The 23,462-nt window shown below is 43.7% G+C and overlaps 1 protein-coding gene across 9 annotated transcripts in view; it reads right to left on the bottom strand.

Moving 5' to 3' along the window:
- Window positions 1-3,678: 3,678 nt before the first annotated feature.
- Mrtfb (myocardin related transcription factor B) overlaps window positions 3,679-23,462 on the bottom strand; it is a 184,786-nt gene continuing 165,002 nt past the window's right edge. For 7 of the 9 annotated variants that reach the window (XM_074059998.1, XM_074059997.1, XM_074059996.1 and 4 more), the window contains 7 exons: window positions 22,119-22,245; window positions 20,585-21,619; window positions 18,703-18,858; window positions 16,100-16,258; window positions 15,658-15,795; window positions 12,972-13,032; window positions 3,679-9,089 (listed from right to left, as the gene is read on the bottom strand). In XM_074059998.1, coding sequence (XP_073916099.1) covers window positions 8,554-9,089; window positions 12,972-13,032; window positions 15,658-15,795; window positions 16,100-16,258; window positions 18,703-18,858; window positions 20,585-21,619; window positions 22,119-22,245 — 2,212 coding nt within the window. In that variant the 3' untranslated portion in view covers window positions 3,679-8,553. The remainder of the gene's footprint in view (window positions 9,090-12,971; window positions 13,033-15,657; window positions 15,796-16,099; window positions 16,259-18,702; window positions 18,859-20,584; window positions 21,620-22,118; window positions 22,246-23,462) is intronic. The other 2 variants (XM_074060002.1, XM_074060003.1) reach the window with 1 other exon arrangement.

The raw sequence follows: 23,462 nt of genomic DNA, 5'->3' as shown, positions 1-23,462 counted from the left end.
GTTTCATATGAGTCATTTTGCAGGGCCCAGTCTTGGAACCCAGGCTCTGGCTGGAGTTAACTTACAGTAGATGCCTTTTGTAATAGATGTGAGACTGAGGAGGCTTGAGAGACATAAAGGTCTAGTCAAGATGGTTGGGGTGAGCCCCATGGTTGACATGAGTTCACTAGGTTATAATCAATTATATTTGCAAAGTATCTGAACACAGGCAGTTTTACATACTAAGGCTACAAGAAGGATGCAATAGCTTGAATGTTTGTGTCTCTCCAAAATTCATGTTGAAACTCAGATCCCAATGCAATAATATTTAGAGGGGCTTTTAGTTCCCCTATAAAAGGGACTGAGGGAGCCTGTTTGAATTTTCTATCCACGTGAACACACAGTAATAGTCCTTCTGTAGGTGAGGACACAGAAACAGGGCACCATCTTGGAAACAGAGGTTGGGTTCTCTACTTGGACCTTCCAGCCTCTAGAACTGTAAGGAATGAATTTCAGTCAACAACAGACCCAATCTAAAGGTATTCTGTTATGGCAGCCTGAGCAGACTAAGACAGCTGGTCTGGGTTCTGTTTCAGAAGTTTGTTCCTAAATCTGTGCTGTTTCCTTTGGGTTTTGCTCTCCTTGTCCTCACTTGTCGATCTATATGAAAGGGGGTTATGCATATTTAGTGCTTGATGGAGGACCTGGCCCATTTAATATGTCTGTTGCTACTGTCTCCAGCTGTGCTCATGTCCATTGGCCCTGCTCAGGAGAGTTGGGGGAAGGGGTTGGGAGCCTTGATTTGGCATCTCTTTTGGAATCCTAATTGTAGCTTCTATATCTCTGGTGAATTTGATGTCCTGATCAACTTTCCATGTTACTTAAATCATAATGCAAGTGACAAAAGTAATGCCACTTGTTTCTACAGCTTTGCAGACCTTTTCCAGCACCTAACCAAGTACTGGACAAAGCCACTGTAACTGCTTTGTAGCTACAGCACCTCATTTGCAAGTGAGCTTTGCTTCAGTTCTGCTTAGTGAGACCTGGAGGCGGTGTGTGTGTGGGGGGAGGTGTCTCCCCAGCTATGAGTGAGAGAACATATCCAAGTTCTCAGAGGCTTACATTTGAATCTCAGTGGAAACACTTTAAAATTTTTTTGGTATAGGTAGAATAATTAAATCATGCTAGTTAACATAATCTCATTTATTCTTTTTATGGTGATATGGATATGCTATCTTGTTTTTTCTTTTTTAATCTACAATCTTCAAAAAAATTATTAGCATTATTAGTTGCACAGGGGGTTTCACTGTGACATTTACATATGTGCTTACTATGTATCTTAGCTTCACCCTCTCCATCATTTTCCCTTCCTCCCCCGTGCTTAGAACTCGAGTAAGAGTGAGTAAAACAGAGGGGCCAATCTGATTAAAGTACAATATAGACATGTGAAATACCAGTGCCAAATTCCCTCAAATAGTCAATCATATGCTTAAAAAATGGAGGACAGGAAGGTAAAGCAGGTCCTGTCTGAGGGTTGGTACCATGAGAGGAGGGAGGAGGAACGGAGGGTACGGGAAGGTGATGTGGTCCACGTACTTTGTATTCGTGGATGAAAACAGAACAAATTTTTTTCTTTTTTTATTATATTCATATGTGCGTACAATGTTTGGGTCGTTTCTCCCCCCTTCCCCTCACTTCCCCCCCCTTACCCCTCGCTACCCGGCAGAAACTATTTTGCCCTTATTTCTAATTTTGTTGTAGAGAGAGTATAAGCAATAATAGGAAGGAACAAGGGTTTTTGCTGGTTGAGATAAGGGTAGCTATACAGGGCATTGACTCACATTGATTTCCTGTGCGTGGGTGTTACCTTCTAGGTTAATCCTTTTTGATCTCACCTTTTCTCTAGTTCCTGGTCCCCTTCTATTGGCCTCAGTTGCTTTTAAGGTATCTGCTTTAGTTTCTCTGCGTTAAGGGCAACAAATGCTAGCTAGGTTTTTAGATGTCTTACCTATCCTCACCCCTCCCTTGTGTGCTCTCGCTTTATCATGTGATCAAAGTCCAATCCCCTAGAATAAAATTTTTAAATTCGTGCTGATCCACCTGAATAAAACCCCTCCTCACAGTCAGCTTTGGACTGGACAGTGCAGCCTTTCAATCAAGGTTTCAGATGCTTTTGACAAGGGGGATGTGGAAGTTGTCATCTTTGACAGATTTCCCGCTGGAATGATCTGTGACACAGTTAGACCCAACAAATAGGGCACTCCCAGGCAACCAGCATCGTTGGTTCTTGCCTAATCACACGGTGTGTATTTATTAACTTGACATAAAAATTAACAGAAAGGACAGGACATCTAGATGAGGCCTCTTTCTGAAAGTGAAGTAAAATTAAAATGAGTGTCCATCAAACACAGAAGCAGCTATGTGTAGGGTGAGGGAACTGGTCTTTGTGTGACATGTACACCTTGCAGATGATGACATGACCAGATGAAGCGGTTGGTAAAAATGCAGCGTCTGTCCATTCTGAAACAGCGTCTTGTGGTTTCCTGCTGTTATTTTATTGTGATGTGGATTAGATATCCTTCATCTGCAGTCATCATCAGCGTGTGGATGCCTGTTTATAAACACTTTGGTGTTCACCTCTGTTCCAGAGCAAATGGCTGTAGAGAATTATAAACTTGCTAAATGGAGATTTTGACCAGTATCTGCAAAGCTTTCCAGGACTTGGAATTACCAAGGATTACCTGCAGACGATTCGAAAGCCCAGGGGCCTCCCACCTTCCCGGGCTGAGTTTTCTCAGCACAGAGGAGGGGCTCAGTCAGCTCTCCAGGGGATGCTGACCTTGCCTGAGGTGCTTCTTCCCTTGCCACCTTCCCTAGAGCTGGTTGCAGAGTCCTTTCTGTGTACAATGTTTTCCTGCAGGCAGATTTGTATATAATGTGTGAGACATTGCCAGCGTCTTGTCAGTGTGAGTCATCTGCTTGACTGTAGAGCTGCTTTTCTGCACCCTAAATGTTATACTGAACAGTTTGCTGTATGTAATCAATTGACTTTTCCTCCCCGTGTGTGATCTCTTAACTAGATGGTAGCATCAAAGTTATACTTATCAAGTTTACTAATATCATTTTTTTCCTTCCAAGCAAGGAGGAAAATATGACACTATTCTCAAAAACTATTTTAATAATGGGCTTTTAGGATGAAATTCCTTCTTAAGAAATTGAATTGTGACCATTTTGGATGGTCTGTACAAATACCTTATGTAAATAGTTGCTTTTGAAACTTGGCAAAAATTGAAGAGCCTAATTCCAGGTCATTCGGAGATTTTGTTGGTGGTGCTTGTTGCGATCAGATGGGGCAGGTGCTCCCTGCGCATGGATGTACAGCAGTGCCACTGTGTAACGCCTGAGTGGGAGCTACAGACTTTCATGCCTTTCTATGCCACAGTTGCTTACACTCATGGTGTAAATCTTGACATGCTCAAGGTCAGTGAGAACCTGTGAGTTTCTGTTTTTGCATGGCATAGCCCTGGACCTGAGGAGGGTGCTGTATGTGGGATCCCCAAAGCCCACCTCAAGCACCCACATGCTTTGCCTGCTGGCCCTGCTCTGAGCTGTGTTCTCAGGGTGGCTTCCTAGTCCGCCCCATCCCACAGGTCTGCAATGGTCCCTCTGTCTTTCCTTTGCACAGTAAGAATCACGGTATGTCAAAATGTTTTTTTATTTGAGACACAAAAATGCAAAATCGCTGAGATATCAAATATTTCCCGATCAGCTACGATACTGCTATGTACAAAAGATCTACTGATAATGTGCACACATATAAAAATACAGTATGCAATACCTATGTACAGTACGTGTGCAAGACGCATGGCATTCAGCACGGTACGGAATCGGTTCAGGGGTGCAAACAGCAAATACAAAGGCATCATGGTTTTGCTTTTTAAAAAACAACATAAAGGCAATACATGAATGGACCCCTGATTGCCATAATTTATTAAACTAGTGCTTTAACAAGCAGGGCTCTGTACACTGGTATCGTTCTCCTTTTTTTCATAAAGTGAGATGCTAAGACGTGATAAAACAATGAAAATAAGAGAAACACCTACCATGTTGTATTTCTACTGCAAGCAAGAAACTAACCTCTACACAGAAGGGAAAATAACAAACAAAACTTTGTATTACTACTGAGCATGTAGTATCCTTAAACCAACAAAACAACTCTATACTATTTTACATGAAAACAATAGAGAAATATCTACATCTTTGTGAAAGTTATAACCTTAAATGGATAATACCTTTTTGGGACTGACTTGAGATCTCGTTAGTCTCACTCTAAATAAAAAGTGCCTCCTTTTGGCAAATACTTGGCAATGCCTTTGGTTCCTTTAAAGCATTTGTGTTACTACTGGTTACTTGAGGTCAAGTACTTTTGGTAGATCCTAAACCCTTTCCTAAACGCTCCCTCTTCCTACTGATTAGCAAGACTCCTTACACGTAACATCGAGAGGTAATCGTTATGAGTTCTGGTGATTCTATATGCTTTGTTAAAGCTTTGTCTTGGTAGTTGGCATAAGCTCCGTGACACACTGTAGCTGCGTCAATGTCTCCAGTGACACATCTTATTTGGTTCTGGACAGCACCTTGTGTATCTGAGATTGCCATCCTGTCACAAAACTGTGACGTTCTCCAATCATGGTTCACAGAGCCATGTATGTGCGTGGAGAAGAGCTCTTTTGTAAACATGAGCAGCTTTTTGAATTACAGGCCTTAAATCAAAGATTTCAGGTTAGAAACCCTTTGAAGTGATGCATTTCCTCAGATACTGCAAGAAAGGGTAATGGGAAGAAAAACAGACCTGCTGATTGCCACACAGTCACTTACTTTACAAATAAAAATGGAGCCCAGAAAGAGATTGTTCAATGAGCAAGTGTTTGAAGGTTTGAATTAGGAAACAAAAGTTACTCCATCTTAACTGTTATGTTCCAGTTTTGACTGAAATCACTTAAAAGATCATCTGAAATGCAGTTAGGCTGCTCTCAAACACACTTGATAAACCTGATCTTCCAGTTAGTGTTCTGGGGTGGTTTGGGCTAGCTGTGTCCTCTAGGGCAGTGAGTGCGTTTCTAGTTGGTATTCTCTGCTGCCAGGGTTGAGCATTTGAGGGTGCAGTGGCAGGCAGTGAGCAGTGAGGTGACCTGTGAATCTGGCTGGACTGACCTGAGCTGCTCTGGGGCAGCCACTGACAAGGTTCCTCTCAAGTCTCTATGATGCCTGAGCTCTGGGCTGCTGGACGGCCCGGTGAGCCACTGTGGAAATGGTATATAGGAAACGTGGCTTTTCTCAGCCCCGCCAGCCATGCCAGTGCTCAGCTACTTTTCTAAGGCCAGGCCCTTCTGAGGACAGCAAAGGGACTGTCCCTTTCTTGTGGGAAAGCTGCTTTGTCAGCTGTCAGTGCTGGTTTCAGCCAAGGAACTCTGAAAGGACCCTGGAGTGATCAGAAATTCAGGGTACAAGAAGCCTGAGTTGGCTTTGGTGACAGAATGGGTAATACACTCATGTCCATCACTTAGTGTCCGCTGACTGGACAGCTCAGGGCAGTGGCACTCCACCTTGACATCTGTTCTAAGCAGTATTCACAAACCAGTATATGAGTCAAAGAATGAATGATATATTTTTAAAGAGATTTAAATAAGATATCTTGGTATATAAAAAGACTTATATGAAATAAACACAAATAGTATCTGAGCAGAAACTTCCACAAATTCAGGGTGTGTTACAGATATGTGGCAAATCCTATACAGTAGGCTGCACATTTCAGGAAACGTGAGAACCGAGCCACTGGCCCAGCCCCAGGAGGCTTTCTAGCATTTGCTTTGCTGAAATGTGCAAGATGCCCACGTGCTCCTACACATCCAGATGTTCTGGAAGTTGTAGTGCAATTCTTCTCATTCATCCCACCCCAGTAAGATGACCTGGTACCTATGTACAGCAGAAAGTAAGGTGGTACAACCGCTTCAGGATTACGTAGGGAAAGAGACGGGGCTGAGACAACATGCTTCTGGCAGTGATTTTCTTGGCAATGTGATATACAGCAGTGCTACATCCAAACTCTACACATGCATACTGGAAACTCAACTGGCTGTTCTGACCTGCGTTCACTGGCTGTGAAACTAACTTCAAACAACAGCACAAAGTTATCCTTAGTGAAAGAAATGCCCTTCCCTGTCGCACTTACCACAGGGTGACTTGGGTCAAAGAGCCTTGTCTGCAGACTATGGTCTTTGGTCATGGACATTCATGGACATGCATGCACGCACACTACCCATGTGCTCACTCTCACCTGTACCAGGTGGGTGAGGGCTAGAAAGCAACACTTGTGTCACAGGTGCCCGCTGGAGCCAGGAGAGGAGGGCCAAGTGGAATGGTGTGGGTGGGATGGCTGGTGGTGGACTCACCAGCTAGAGATGGATAGACATGAGCACATCTGAAGTGGGTAGTTAGCAACTCATTCAGAAAGCAGGCTCATGAGCAGGATTTCTCTGCGCTGCACTGGGTTTCTGCAGAGCAACCTTCCTGGGGCATGTTTCCAAACCTATTTTAAAAAGCAATAAAGGGACCCACGGTTGGGAAGCTACCTGTGTTGGCGACGCAGGGTTATGAAAGCACGTCGTTACGCAGCGAGCATTGGCAGCACTAGGGATTGTGTCACTGCCATCGGGTGCTAATTCAACCAGCCACTCGTCTAGTATAAGTATGAACCTGATAAACCTCTGACAAAAACCCTCAGCCAAAACTCAAGGCTGAGCTCTGCACAGGAAATGTACCTTCCCAAGTCCACAGCAGGGTGTGGTGGCTGACGGTGTCTGGTTGGTAGAGGCACTGTATCCCAGGCACTTCATCACTGACTTCCAAGCATTTCACTTATGCACAGCTGACTACACTAAGCATGGTGGCCACATCGGTGCCTTTGAGTCAGGGCACAGCTTTGGTGTGCTAAGGTTGGAAGAGGGCTTTTCTTACACAAAAATCAGATTTATAGATTAAAAAAAAAATAACAAAGAAGATCACTTTTAGGCAAAACATGGACTCAGCATGATTCACAAATTCTTCACAATGGGTCAGGCTGCCTCTTGTGTGTCATTGTGGAACATTCATGTGTGACCACCCAGGGAGTCAACCTGGCCCCAGGTTACACAGGGGTAGTGAACAGCACAATGTTACCACTTAATAAAAATCTCCACACTCTGTCATTCACTTATTTTCATTTTGCACACACTTAAAGGACTAGATTGAAATAATTTTCAAAATCCTGTGATAGTTGGCATTTTGGAAAATTAAGAAATGACAAATGTGGTAATTTTTTTTCTATATTAAAAAAAAAAACTAAAAAAACCTCCAGTTTTTTCAATTTTAGGCTTGAGGATACGGCGAGAGCTTGGGTAGATATCCAGTTACAAGCCTATAAAACAAGAACTAGGGACTAGGGATAGAGAGGGATGCCAGTGCTGGGGTCTGGTGGCCAACCTCGCCGTGGGTGGAATGTCCTGGGTTTGCAACAGACTTTCCCCTTACCTTCCACCTTCCATTCTTCTGACTTACCAGTTTAGAAAGATGTTTTATGCTAAAAAGGCTTTGCTTGGTTCTTTGAGATGGGTCTGGTTACCTGAAAGTTACTCAACAACTTTTTAAATATGCAAATACATGTGGCTCAGTACTCTAGAAATATTTGAGTTATTACAAGAAGTAGGACCACTGGATACCCATTTTCTTACCCTAATGTAGGCTGTACAGATCACAATGTAAGATGTACATACAAATGTCTAATATACACATTAGGACCAATCTAATCAACCCCAAAGGCTATTAACAGAATTTTCAGTGTTATTAATATACCTGGATTTTTTAGTGGATTGTATTAGACCAGTACTTTATAGACATCTGGTTATGGTAAAAGATCTTCCATTTAAATTTGGAAATCTAAAGTAAGATTCCAAAACTCACAAAATAAACTACAATACAAAAAACTACACAGGTTTCTGAACAGAACCGAAAGTCTTCGGCTGGAAGCTGTCACAGATCTGGTCAGCGCTCTCCACTGCCTTTGACTCTTGCTGAAGGTTGGTCTGGCTCAGGCCACCTCTATGAAGTACCTGTCTAATGACCTCTCCTCTCCCTCAGGGTGGCCTTGTGTTTTGAGTGGAGCTGCCTGCCCTTCATTAGGGTTGTGAAGTGACACAGAGGTCTAAATGTAGTTGATTACAGAGAACCTAGTGTCATCTCCTGCACACATTACTCTTCCTTATGCTTTTATCTAAAAGGTCTTTTCACCCTTTACTGAATTGGGAGAAACACATGAGTCTTCTTGGAGTCTGTAGGCCCTGTGCTATATAACTGTACAAATCCACTGCTGGACGCAATGGCAAGTTTTCACACCGGTTCCAGGCTATGACCTTCCATCCGTTTGTTTTTCTGTGACATTTTAATTGCAACAATGCCACTATGGATCTATCTCTAAAAACTGACTTCTCAGAATCACGTGCTGAACCTCAAGAACCCTGAGACAAGCAACCTGTGAGGTTAGTCCCATGGTAGCGGCAGGTCCTGTGGGTCCAGAAACTCAGCAGAGAACATGCTTGGTGCGGTGGCGCTGAGAGGAGTGAGCCCTGAGGAGGTGTTGGGCATGGTGATGTCTAGCCACTCCATGTTGTCCAGGTTGGAGTCTGAGAGGTCAAGAGTCAGGCAGGGAGTGCCTGCCGCAAACTGGGTATCGGCGGTCTCCATGGGCGAGTGGGAGTGGTCCAGCATGCTGGAGTGGCTCAGCAGGTCGTTCTGGAGATCCTCGATCAAAGAGAAAGGCTCTCTGTCCTCGCCACTGCTCTGCAGTGGGGGAATGTCATTGGCCGAAGGCAGAGTTCCATCCAAGAAGGCTTCTAGCTGGTTCTCTAAGCTGGTAGACAAGCTGCTCATGGGTTCTAAGGAGATGGGTGGTGCCACTTGGACTTGGGGTGGTGGCCGGGACACCACGGTGTTGATGGGCATTGTTGTGATGCTGGCGGTCACTGGTCTCATCTTGGAAATTGGAGAAGGCTCTTCTTTTATAGGGAGGGAAATCTCTGCAAAATAATTGACAGACTTAGTAAAAACTATTAAAAATAGCAATTACTGGGACAGTTTGCTATTTTGCGATTCCTCTGACATCCACCTGAGAGGCAGGAAGAGAACGCTATTGGTTAGGTGTAATCCTTGACAGTATTTAGGATAATGGACCACTTTAGTTAAACAGGTCAGCACGTGAATTTATTACAGTTGGATACACTTTTAGTTCCGTCCAGGAAGGGAGAACACTGAAAGCACTTGTGTCACATAAGACAGAGTCGACAGCTTTGGATTATCCTCAATCATGGAAAGTGACAGGACCCCTATGTCATACACCCTCCTGCACCATGCACCTGTTAGCACAGCAGCAGGAGACCCTTAAAGAGAGCATGGAACTGTATATCCTGGCTTTAGGCAGAGACACCAAATATACCCTTAATGTTATGAAAGAACTAATTTTTTTCTCTTTAAAAGTCATCATAGTTGGGACTACATCCCCAACTCAGCCCCACACATCTGTAAAATGTTCTGAAAAGATATAATGCCATCTTATTTGATTTCTAAGAGTGAAAGCTGACACCTGGTTCTCTTGACTAAAGGAAACAAGAATCAGTGTGAAGAGACAGCCTACAGCATGGGAGAGCAAAATCATACCCAGAATACATGAAACACTCAAGGGCCTGGTGAGTCCAGTTACTAAGGAGGCCAGAGGTGGGTTGTGGCCTGGACGTGCAAAACAAAAACAACAGCAGCAAAACCTAGTGAGGCTCTATTTCAAAGAACAAGCTGGGTGTGGTGGTATACACCTGTCTCCAGCTATGTGGGAGTCATAGGTAGGAGGATCACGGTGCCCTGGGCAAGAAGTCGTGACCCTATCTGAAAAATTAAGGGCTGGAGACATGGTTCAAGTGGTAGAGCACTTCTCTAGCAAGCCCAGTAAAAAGGCCTTAAGTTCAAAACCCAGTACTGTAAAAAAACCAAAAATCCTCAAAAAATTAAAAGCCAACAGAACACATGATCCAATAAGTGAATTGAACAGACCTCAGAAGAACTGCATGTGGCCAATAAATACGTGAAGAAAGGTTCGTCGGTATAGATGAACAAGGAAATGCAAGTCAAACAACACTGAGATTCCATCTCCCCCCAGTCAGAATGGCTACCACTAAGAGGACAGACAAATGCTGGTGAGGATGCAGGAGGAAAAGGAACTCTTAGAGACTGCTGGTGGCAGTGTAAATGAGTGCAGCTACCATGCAAATCAGTATGGAGGTTTCCCAAAAAACTAAAAATAGAGGGTTGGGGTTGTGGCTCAAGTGGTAGAGCACCTGCCTAGCAAGTGTATAGCCCTGAGTTCAAACCCTGGTACTGCCAAAAACAAAAACCAAAAAAAAAAACCATACCATATGGTCCAGTTATACTACTCCTAGGTACACATACCTGAAGGAATCTAAGTCAGCACATAACAGACACCTGCGCACCCATGTTTATAAAAGCACTATTCACAATAACCTAGCTATAGCATCAGTGTAGGTGCCCAACAACCAATGAATGGATAAAGAGAATCTGGTATATATACATGATGGAATCTTATTCAGCCACAAAGAAGAATGAAATGTCATTTTCAGGAAAATGGATGGAACTGAGGAAGACAAATATTGCATATTTTCTCATATGCACTATCTGGACTTTAAAAAAAAAAAGACACGAAAGCAAAAGGGAGTCAACTGGGGAGACCACTAATGGAGGAGGGACAAGAGAAGATGATGGGCAAATATATCAAAATACATCATATGCAAGTATGAAAATGTCATAATGAAACCTCTAATTCTACAAAAATAGTAAAAAGCTAAAAATAAGGAGGCTCACCTGCTCATTTCTCTCCCTTTTTGGTCATGTTTTCTGAGTTTATATAAACTGTAGAGAGCTTGGTAAATGCTTAATAATCACACATTATTTGTTACTTCTCACCAGATCAAGTGGCAAAGTCATGAACCATCTGCCCCAGATAGCAGTGTCCCTCTCTCAGCTCTGTGGACATAACTGCTTTCACTTTTAGGGGATACACCAGGAAACCCTGGAAGTCTGGTTCCTAGGAACGGAGTGCCAGCTATGGGGATGGCAGGTGAGCTCCTTACTTCTCGTGATCTTTCTCATCTCTAGAGTTGTGCTGAAAGCTCTAAGTACAATCTAAGTAAACAGCCTTACAATCGGCCATTTAAGTCTCAGGAAACAAAAAGATGAAATGACGCACTTATTGATACTTTGACATAAGAAAAATTATCTCTTTCAGAAAACATTAATTTTCAAGTTTAGGCTATACAAGATTTTCCAAAATTTTTTTTTTCTGGCAGTACTGGGGTTTGAATTCAGGGCCTCACATTTGCTAGGCAAGCACTCTATCACATAAGCCACTCACCCAGCCCACCAAAAAAATTTTTTAACCCTACAATCAGGGTGTGGAATGTCTTTTTAGATACACCATAAGCTTTAATTATTTTGCAAGGCCAATATAATTCTTAGCAAAAAATACAATTAGCGCATATAGATCTGTAGGGGAATGTCGAGAATTCTCTGCTATGCCAAACACTTTCTGTTTTTTGACTACACTAGAGTTTGAACTCAGGGCCTCACGCTGGCTAGGCAGGTGCTTTACCACTTCAGCCAGGCCCTTTTTTTGTGAAGGTTTTTTTTGTGGTAGGGTCACACAAACTATTTGCTAAGGCTGGCCTTGAACTGCGAGCCTCCTGATCTCTACCTCCTGAGTAGCTGGGGTTCCAGGCGTGAGCCTGGTTTCTGCCAAACATTCAGACCAGAACATTAACCTTAATAGTAAAAGCACCAACTATGAATGGAAGGAAAGTCAGTCAAAATTTAAAAATTCCAATGAAATTCCTTTCTTTCAGGCAATTTAAAAGTACTGTAGAACAGCACATAAAATTGAACTTTTTTCCTCACAGAGCTAGGAATGGTACTCAGGGCCTCACAGATGCAAGCGCTCACAGTGAGCCACACATTCCCAGCCCTTGAATATGTATTTTTTGGTGGCACTGGGGTTTGAACTCAAGGTCTCACACTTGCTAGGAGGTGCACTAGGAGGTGCTCTAACCACTTGAGCCATGTCTCCAGCCCTTTGTTTCAGTTGTTTTTCAGGCAGAAGATCCCTTTTTGCCCAGGAATGGCCTCTGACCACTACCCTTTCTCTCCATGGCATCCCTTGTGCCTGGGACTGTAGGTCCATGTTGCCATGCTCAGCTTTCTGACATGCGGTCTTGCTACCTTCTTGCCTGGGCTGGCCTAGAACCTTGATCCCAGGCCTCCAAAGAATGAGCCACAGTGCCCAGTTCTGAATTTTCTGAAATACTGATTTTATACTTTTAAAGATATGTAAGCTGAGGCATGTTTTTTATGGTTAATATCCACATGTTTAAGACAACATATTGTTAATCTAAGACTTCATGTTATATGTAGAAAGTGCTTTCTCCTTGCCTTTCAATTTTAATAAAGTAACTAGAGCCTAAGCTAGGTGACCTGGTTGTCACAAACTGAAGTGGCACTGGACGAGCTCATCCCATGACAACTGCCATACATGGGACAGCTCTTGACGTTTTAAACAGAATTTAAAGCTTGGTCTACTCCATTATTTGGAAATGGTCTTCCCTGTGCACCAGGAACACATCTATGGATCAATCTAAAACCACATTACTATCTGAAGCTGAATCATTGAGTTTTCTTCCATTAAAGTTGTTTCAAGGCCTAAATTTAACAGACTTTAAAACAGTGAATTGTTAGAATTAGCATCTATCAGTATCAAAGATAAGCTCTGAGCGCTAGAGAAAACCGTCTTGGACTGTGTTCAGAAGTTACTTCCTGTATGTGTGTGTGATGTGACTTCGACCTACCTCCACTCTTTATAAGGATATCGAAAAGGTCGTCCATCTGCTGACTGTGCACACTGGAAATCTACAACAAAGGAGAGCAAAAGTTAGCTTTCTCTTATCCACTCTTGGGAGTATTTTGAAATGGTGGCCCCATGGCACTTTGTAGGACACGTAGCTCTAATCTATCATGTGGTAACTGAGAACACTAAGCCACTTGCCACTTACCTTGTTAGGTCCACAAAGGGTGAGACAAGGAGCCAGCTCAGCTGACTTCCATGCCTCCCTTCTTTTGTCACTGAACTGTGTCTTGAAAGGCCTCTAGTACTTTATTTTAAATTTGTGTGTCTAAAAATGATCACGTTCTACTGTAGGTATCTTTTCAGCTTTGAGATTTACCAGGCATACAATAAGCTGCACTTAATATAAATGATACAGTTGAATGTTTTACTTGTATGCTCCTGTGAAACCATCCACAAAAATCAAGATGAGTGTATCTATCACCCCAGAAGTTTCCTCATGCCCCTTTGTACTACCACCTTCATTTCTTGCAACCCAGTGATCATCTTTCTTTAACTATAGGTTACTTTTATTCAAATGGATTCATACAGTGTGTACTTTTTTTGGCGGGGGAAGTGAGACTATATCCCTTTACTTGGTGTCACTATTTTGAGATTTCTCCATGTCGTAGTGTGTACCTTAGGGAGTTCATTCCTTTTCATTACGGAACAGTATTCTGCTGCATGGAAAGGCTGCACTTTATTCCTTCATGTGTTGCACATGTGGGTTTTCAGTTTTGGGCTGTTACAAAGTTGCTGTGAACAACATAGGTTTTCTTTTTTCCTGGGTAAATTCCTAGGAGTGGAATGACTGGATCACAGAGTGAGTGTACATTTAACTTTTCCAAAATGACCAGTACCATTTTAGGTTCTCATCAGCAGTGTGGGGTTCTGGTTGCTCACATTCTTACCAACATATCACATGCTCGGTTTTTAAAGTTTACACATCCTGTGCGGTATGCATGACCTTGCAGTATCAGTTTCTGTGGGTCAGGGACTTGGGAATAATTTAGGTGGGTGGTTCTGGCTTGTATTATGCATGAGGTTGCAGTCAGCTGTTGGAAGGGCTAAGTGGACTTCAGGCTATGCTGTACAATGCCTTGGTAAAGGTGGTTCATTCACATGGCTGGCACATGGTGCCACAGCTGATGGGCAGTCTCGGGTCCTCTTCGTAAGGCCTTTTTCATATGGCTGCTAGAGATACACATGGATTTTCCAGCGTCTGTAATCCACTGTTCAGCAGGGCAGAGGGGGGATGGCTTTTATAACCCTGTCTCCAAAATCAGATACCATCCCTCCTGGCAATTTTGTCAGAGGTGAGCCACTAAGTCCAACCCAGGAAAGAATGTCCAAGACTTTGCAAAGCTATCTTGAAACTTCATACAGCATCCAGTCAAGCGTGGCTTTTAGTCAATTCTGACAATGGGTGCATTGTCATACATTTCTCTTCAGCTGAGCTACTGAGTGTCTATTACGTGCCTGTGTGGCTTAGGGGTCAGTCAGAGATGGGGAAAAACAGAATTTGGGACTCCTTTCTCTGGCTGGTTCTCTTCAGTTTCCCTCAACTCAATCCACTATTTCTAGACCATAAAGACTGTAGTTTTCCATTGTAACCTTCCTGTTAGCTTGACCCCAGAGCAAAAGTAGCAAAAAGGGGGAACTCATGGCATAAAACTTCCCTCCTCCAAGTGTGGATCCCCCACCAAAATTATGATTGCTTCTAGTCATTACTCAGTGCTTCATGGAGTTGCCTTTTGTATCTTGACCAGGATTTATAGTTTGGTATCTGTGGGAAGACTGAGTAATGTATTAAAAACCAAAGAACCTGAGAATGTACACTAGCACAGGAGGAGGTACACATGTGAAGAACAAGCTGATGTGGAACTTGGCTCCCTCAGTCCATGAACACACTGAGACATGTGAACACCAGGATGCTGACTGAGTCTTAAGTGGGAGACTACACTTAGGGTCAAGGGTGACAAGTGCTGTCATTGCTGGGTACCTGTCATAGGCCACATGCTGTTACAAACAGGAACTCTTAACTCCTCCCAGCTATTGGGATAGCCATGGATACTCCTGCTTTACCAATGGACCGGGAAGGTTCAGAGGAGATGTTAAGCACCTGCCTGAGATCACACAGGGTCACTGGTAGGTGTTAGGTGTGGTGGTGCAGCCTGTCCCCTCCAAGGTGCACTTGCTCCCTCTTGTGAGCAGTCAGTCACTTGTGGGGACCAGCCTGCAGGTCAGAGTCTGCCAGGGAAAGACGAGGCAGGATCAAGTGGATTGAGGGTATGTAGCCTTGACTCTCAGTTTTATGCTGGCCTGCCAAATGGTGGCTTTCAAAATCAGAGGCCTCAATAAAACGTGTGTTGTGGTCACAATCACATCTTTCCCTAACATGACTGATTCCTCTGCCCCAAAGGCAAAGTTAAAGACAAACCGTGAATTTCTGAATAAGCAGTAACTGCAGGCTGCAGAAACTGTCTGGCACTCTCTATAATAAAAATAGCCATTTAAAATATAAAGCTCCCAGCCATAATTTCTACTTAGGCAGGTGAAATTTAGACAAGGCACTCAGTACAGGTCTGATCAAAGTGTGAGGATGACACTTGAAACACGAGCCTGAGGAACCACGCACTGTCTGCCCTCACCTCTGGAAGGCCCGACTGCACACTGCGTGTCTGCTTGATGGCCTCCTCATACCGGGGAGGATCTTTTGTCTTGGTGACTGGAGTCCCAAACAGAGAATGCTGGACGACAAATTGCTGGGGCGGAGGGGGTGAGCTAGGCTGTAAACAAAGAAGGAACATGTGTTAACTCCTGGCTATGAGCCTGCTCCCTCTCTAGGGAGCCTCTGCTCTGCTGCTCTTCTGCAGTGGCACATGGGTGGCTGACAGCTGGTGGTCCTCCATGCAGGAGGCCTTATCTTCACTGACAAGAGCTGAGCATCTTTTTAGCAAGTCACCATCACTGTATTTTTTAGCCATTTCACCCCCTCAATATTGACATTGGATCACTCCATGCCTAAGGCTCCAGGCACTGCAAGGACTGTGAACCAGCATGCACCGTGCCCACCATGGTCAGCATGGTTACCTTGCTGGGTGGGCTGGGTCCGTTTTGCAGGGGTGGCAGTGGGGTGGTTCTGGATTGAAGGGTGCTGTTGGAGACCTTGCTGCTGAAGGGCTGCTGGACCGCTGGAGCCAGCTGTCTCTGATATGGAAGGACTGTACTTGGTGCCGAATTGGTGAAAACCTGCAATGAGTAAGTGTTTCTCCATCAATTCATTCTTTTTTTTCTTCCCAATGAAGTAAAGAAAACCTCATTTCAGAGCTGAGGCTGGCACACTTGTGTAAAGGGCCAGGCCACGGAATATGGAATCTAAGCTTTGCAAGCCACACATTCCCTGTTGGAAGCACCACCCTGCCTGTCACAAAAGCAGCTGTAGGCAGTGTGAAATCAATGGGGGAGCTGTGGGCCCGTGAGATGCATCGACAAGCACGGTCCTTGCTGCTCATCACTATCGTGGGAGAACGGGCTGCTCATCGTGCCCTCTTTGATGACAGCTGAATTCCTCATGTCCCTCATTAGATGGACCTCTTCTCTCTCATGGTTTTATGGTCAGGATATGCCACTAACCCCCAACCCTCTCCACTTTCAGTCTTGCGTCTGAGTGTCAAAGCCATGTCCACACCATCTCCCTGGACATCTCAGATTAGCATGTCCAAGCCGGACCTCCTCCTTTCCTCCCGGCCACTGGCCGGAAGGGAATTCTCAGCTCCACCTTTGGCTTTGGTTTTCTTTTTACACACAGGCCAGTGGAGCCATCGGGAGACCTAGCTTTCTCTCTCAGCACATGCACTTCCTAGGAATATCTCTGGTCAGGCCTTTGCTGATGCTTCTGACCCACACACGACAGCCCCTACCCATTTAACTGCTTGCCCCTCCTGCCTTTAAGATTTGCAGAGGGGAGTTTCTTTCTGTAGAACCCCAGAATGTTTTGTTTAGCTCCATCAAGAACCAAAAGTGTAGGGGCCTTTTACAAATTATGGTCATGTTGCTTACACTATACTGTATTTCACAGAACTTGGTTGCTCATAAAAACATTTAATATAATTTATAGCACTCATCTTTTGAAAGAGGAAGCTCTCTATATTTTTATCATAAATATACATAGATATTTGTTAAGCATGAAAATATGTGTATACATATCCCTCCAAACAGTATAGCCTCTGTGGGTGAGAAGTTCTATAAACACTCCTACTTGAGTGTATAACTGACAAAAACTTCCTTTAAGGTAGAAGTAATGGTTCCTAATTCTAGTATTTTGAGACTTATTAAGCCCTTAAATATCCTGTCTATATATTGTTTTTCTCTCTCCTTACTAATCCAAAGAAAATGTAACACTATTAATCTTATACTAATATACCAGAATGGTATTTTGGGCTTTCCCAAAACTCAGGTCAAAACAAGTACAATTCCTTTCTCCTTGCATTTCTCAGAGGGTCCACAGGAAAGAGCACATGTGTCAATTGGCATGACTGTTGCTGATGACAGAGGCCCTTCTATCTGTTCTAGAGCTGTCTTAGCCCAGATAGTTCAGGCTACCTGAGGCATATGGACAGGTACACCTAATTACCTAGGTTCTTTTCTGGTAAAGATTAAAACTCTAGAGCCGGGCACCAGTGGCTCACGCCTGTAATCCTAGCTACTCAGGAGGCAGAGATCAGGAGGATTGGGGTTCAAAGCCAGCCTGGGCAAACAGTTTGTAAGACCCTTCACAAAAAAAAAGGGCCTGAATTCAATCCCCAATACCGCAAACAACAACAACAAAATAAAACAAAACAAAAGACCTCTGAGATGAATAATTCTCAAAGTTTAAACTAAAATACCTGTTTTTGAGGCCTTAAGATTTTTTGGTAAAGAGAGGTGCACAGAGCTCCACCTACTGGATGAGAGGGAAATTTACCTCAGGGGCTGCTGAACATCAGACTTTGGGGCAGGGTTTTTTTTTTTAAGTAGGCAAGACACCCAAAAGGGGCAGGATCTTGTGCAGAGGATGAGTCTGAGACCAATACCTCATCTCAAAGATGAGGAAACTGACACTTGGAAAAACTAAGTGAATTCTGCCTGGGTTAAGCAGCTAAGATATGGCAAACTGCAAATGAGAAAACTACCTGGGTGTTTTTTTTTTTTTTGGAGACAGAGTCTCACTATACAGCCAGACTGACCTCAATCTTTTGATCCTTCTGCCTCAGTCTCCTGACTGCTGGGATTACAGGCGGGAAACACCACACTTGGCCCTCCTGGCTCTTAATCCATGAGGTGGTAAACTCTTACAAATACCCTTATGTATAAAGGTCTTACTTGAGATAGAAAGATCAGAAGTATCTTTTTCATCTTCAAATATCTTTTCCCAGGGAAAAGAAATTTAAAATAGCAAATTATATATATAAGCATTTAAAAAAATACATTTGAAACTTATTTGGAAAAGAGATTTAACTGTCAAGCTGTCTTTCAGTAGTAAAGTGCTCTTTCTTAATCCCAGATAACTGCCAAATGGCCTCTGACCTAAGGCGTTCTAGGGAAGGGGATCAGAGGACATCACACAGGGGCTTCCCAAGGAAGATGCTCATGGACCAGGTGAGAGGATGACAGAAAGGATAGGCAGCAGCCTGACCTCACTAGCATTCACCAACCTTTCTGACTTGCTGAGGCTGGCTGAGCACGTGCTGTGGGAATGCCTCTTGCTTCTGAGGTACTGAGGGTGCCAAGCCCGAGGGCAAGGCCGCAGTTGGTATTTGTGGAGCAGCTGTGATCCGAGGCTGAGTCTGGATTCCTGTCTGTGGTGGAGTCTAGGAGGTGAATAAGAATCAGTGTCACTGTGAGCAGCAGAGCTGGAATCAAGAGTTTTGATGGAGAGTAACGGGTCACTTGGGAATCCCTACCTAAAACAGCACACTAATGTTTCTATCTGTTCACCTGTATAAATCTGGACCTTAATTCTTTTAAAACTTAACTTTAAAGGGTACATAAAAACAGTGTATGTCAATGGGGCACCATGTGATGCTTCTATACACGTACATATCGTGTAATGTGTAAATCAGGCTCAACACAGCTATCTCCTCAAACCTTTTTTTTAGGATGCTGAGGATTGAATCCAGGGCCTTGCATGTGCAAGATAAGCATCTGCCACTGAGATATATCCTTTACCCCGTGACATTTCTTTTTATTTTTTTTGTGGTACAGGAGTTTGAACTAAGGGCCTTGCTCTTGCTAGGCAGGTTCTCTACACTTGAGCTAATCCTCCATGACCCCTTCCCCTGATCATTTCTTTATGAAAAACATACATAGTCCTTTCTCTCAGCTTTCTGCAATGTACAGTAACCCTGCTGCACAATGGCACACTGGCACTCCCTGCTCCTATTTAACTATGACTCAGTACCAACCCATTGAGCACTCCTTAGAACTGCAACAATTCTAAGCCAACATCAAGCACCAGACCAGTTGTTTTCATGCCCTTATTCTTTATGTGGCTGAGGTTTTCGTCTGAAGATTTTGGCAGACTAGAAAACTGAAATAAGAATGTATGCTGGCTCTATTCACAGTAGGTTTGGTACTGCAGTACATTTAATATGCAGGGAAATCAGTGAAACCCAACTGCCCAAATCCCTGCTCTCAAGCTGCAGCATGTACTCTCTGGGGACAGCCTGTGTCATGCCAGGTGAACACAGGCCCAGAATGTAATGTGGGCTTTCTTTCTACATCACCTCTAATAGAACATTTAGATAATTGTTTTAAAAAAGATGTACTATAGAGTAGACTTTCAACTCACAGATGCGCTAGACAAGACAGGGGACGGAGACTTTTTGCACATGCTGAGGGCATTTGGGCTATGCCTTCTAAACCTAGTAGTATAAGATTATTTATCTCTGCTGTATCAGGTATCAAGATTGAGAAGCACTCATCCAAGTGCTTTTATTGTTTACTTATGATCTACACGTGGTTATAATCTATCAAAATGACACCACGTAAAAGCAACTTAAGGTAAACAAGTTATGTAGACAGGAACAGGAATTTGATTCTCTTAGTGTTTGTTTCTTTCACTCCTAAATCTCTGCTCACATTTTCCTTGGTTGAGGCAGGATCACATTAATAGCCCTCCAGAAACTAAATGTGGGAGGCTTAATGTAAAAATGAAGTCGGAAGACCTTGATTTAAACATCAGCTCTGTCCTTGGGGCAACTTACTAAGCCCTTCTCAGCCTCAGTTTCCTTACAAAGAAATGGGCTCTATCACTTGGACCTTCTGGGGAAAGAAAGGGTACTGGAAGCTGTAAGAAGTGCACAGCAACCATTATCATTGTGCTAATGTCACTGGTCTTTTAAAGCGTCTGTATATGATACCATGTCACTAAAGGGAAACAGTAACAGAAATAGAAAGGCAACAGGGTTGTTTTCACTCTATAAAATGCTGGCCACTCCACTTTTTGCATGGCCCTGCACATGGCTGAATTCATGAAAAAGCTCAGGGATGGCTCCATCACTGGCTGGAAGGCAATGTTATAGACATGTGTCCCACCTGGAGCTTGAGGCTGCCTACTGGGAGTTGCACTGAGGTGACGTTCGAGCCCTGGATGGACACCGGGAGCAGCAGCTGAGCAGTCTGTGTGGTCAGTAAAGCCTGTGGCTGAGCAACAACAGTGGGTGGTTGTCCCTGAGAACTCACATAGAACTGCGAGACGACGCTCTGCGGTTCTGCCTGGGTCACGGGGACCTCTTGCTTGATGACCAAGGCCTTTTTGGCAACAAGGTTCTGGCTGCCAGTGGCGATAGGCTGGCTTGCAGAGTGGCTGGCCACTGGGGCGGGCTGCTGGGGGCTGGAGCAATCAGGAAGTGAGGACTCATCCTTGATGGAGGAAGCAATGCCGCTGTGTTTCTGGTCTGCTGTACTGACAGTGAGCATGGGTGGGTTGGGCTGGGGTTCTGCCGGCCGCTGCTGCTGCCCTCGTTTCTCAACCTCCAGTTGCATTTTGAGAACCTCCACAAGCTTCTGCTCCTGCTCCAGTTTCCTCTTTAGCTCTTCGATTTGCTTCTCTTTCTCCTGAAGCTTGCGGTCCTTCTCAGCAGCGTCCAGTTCCAGGGTTGACAGAGTGCTGCTGGTAGGGCTCAGGCTGTCCTCATGGTTTGCCACTCTCAGGGGAGATGAGCACAAGAACTGCGAGGGTGACATCATGGTCATGATCTCAGTGAAAGTGTCCGCCATGTTTGTGTCATCAGTGCTGAGACTGGACTGTTCAGAGGGTGATGGTGAGATTGGCAGAGGAGAATGAATGCTGTCCATGTGGGCTATGTTGCTGGGTCCAGCAGATGGCAGTTCTGCCTTCAAAGTGGAGACTGAGCTAGTCACGGCATTCTGTAGTGTTGTGACTGGCAATGCCACAGTGACTTCTGGGTTACTGGTGACGATGGCTGCTGACGACACTGCCACAATACTTCCAGTGGCAAGGCCACTGCTGTTCACCTCCTGGTAGGGTTTCAGGCGTTCAATGAGGTCTGGTTTGGTGCCTGACACTGGCAGACCTCTTAATTTCAGTTCTGTCTTCAGTTCTGATACCTGGAGATACAAATGGATCAGATCTCTTTGTTTATAACTTTCTGGTAAATCAACAGAATACAGTGGTTTCTCCTTACCCTGGGACTGTATACTAAGACCTCCAGTGGATGCCTGAAACTGCAGATACTACTGAACCCTATATGTAAACTGTTTCATCCTCCACATACATACTTATGATAAAACTTAATCAGTAAATGAGGCATGGTAAGAGACTGATGACAATAACTAATAACAAAAATAGAACTATATTGTAATAAAAGCTGTGTGGTCTCTCTCTCCATGGTGCCTGTATAAGGCATATGCTCAGTGAATGAGAGCCGCTGGTCATCTTGAAAGATAATATTTAATGGAAGTAAAAAGAAAGTACCTGTATAAAGGCTATCGTGTTGCTAAAGCTGAATGTCAGCTGAAAACTACCTATACCTGAAGAGCAGTTTCCAACCATTCACTATGTGCTTGTGGTGCTTATGTGCGAATGAGCTCTATACGGAACTGTCACCTTTAAGTCGTCCAAGCTAGAAGGCAGAGGCCCTGGCTTTCTTGCAGGTGCAGATGTGCTCTGTCTGGGGGGATTAGGCGTAGCATTGTTCAAAGCCGGAGTCCCACTGTTGTTATTTTTGTCATTTCTTTAAAAGAAAAAGAAAATTTGCTTATATTAGGATAATTTCTAGGTTTCACATTACCCATATCAACACTTTACTTATGAAGAGAAAAACACTATGGTCATAGATTGGAGAACTCAATATTGTAAAGATGTCAGATAAACTAGATCCCAATAAAATCTCTGCCAGTTTTGTCTGCTTGTTTTGGGGAAAGTGAAAAGGTGATCCTAAGCTTTAGGTGGAAATTCAAAAGACTAAGAATGAAGGAAAGCAAGGTTGGCAGAACCACACCATGTGCTATCAGCTCGTATCACAAATCCAGTTATTGTGATAGTGTGGTGTTGGTGCAAGGACAGAGTAACAAATGTGAGAGAACAGAGAATCCTGAGATGCATCTCCTTCCACACACACAGGCCCTTGAGCTCTCAGCAGGTGATGCTGCCATGCAGTGGACACAGGATGGACCTTCCAAAAAAAATGGTGCATGCAAAAAAAAAAAAACTATTGCTCTACTTCACATCATTCCCCCAAATCTAAATGTGAATTATGAAAACATTAAGCTTTTATAGTAAAATATCTTCATAGCCTTTGGATGGGCAGATTTTTTAAAAAAGGACACAAAAAGTCACTGAATAGGACGAGGTATTTATATATCTGAAGAAGGCCTCATTTCAGAACAGATAAAACCTAATGAAAAGTGATGGGGAAGAATCTTAGGTGTATCACAAAGTATATCATTCACAGTCAATAAAGATGTGAACAAGTACCTAATCTCATTAGGTGTGAAAATGCACAGCACAAAGAGTCATGCATATGGAGCAGAGCTGCTGTATGATGACACCAGGTGCTTGGGACAACCAGCACTCTCATCGCTGCTGGTAGAAGTGTGACTTGGTACAACCATTTTAGACAACAGTTTCGTAGCACTAGAGAAAAACTATTTCATAGCCTATCTCATGACCCAGCAGTTCCCTTCTTAGGTAGAAATCTCACAGACATACATCTAGCATAAGACGTGAGTATAACAGATGGATAAATGAGTGTACAGCCATATACAGAATACAAGAGAAATAAAAATTATTATTTACACCAATATGGACACCTCACAGTGTTCCACAAACGAAGCCAGACCCACAAGTGTACTATAATGTTGCATGTATTTAAAGCTCAAAAATAAGCAAAACTAGGCTATAGGGAATAGAAGTCAGCACAGATGACACAAAGGGAGTCTTTGGAGACCG

This window comes from Castor canadensis, chromosome 17 (genome assembly GCF_047511655.1).
Source record: "Castor canadensis chromosome 17, mCasCan1.hap1v2, whole genome shotgun sequence".
NCBI lineage: Eukaryota > Metazoa > Chordata > Mammalia > Rodentia > Castoridae > Castor > Castor canadensis.
Note: the sequence above shows the minus strand (reverse complement) of the source record. Positions and strands in the feature narration are given on the sequence as shown.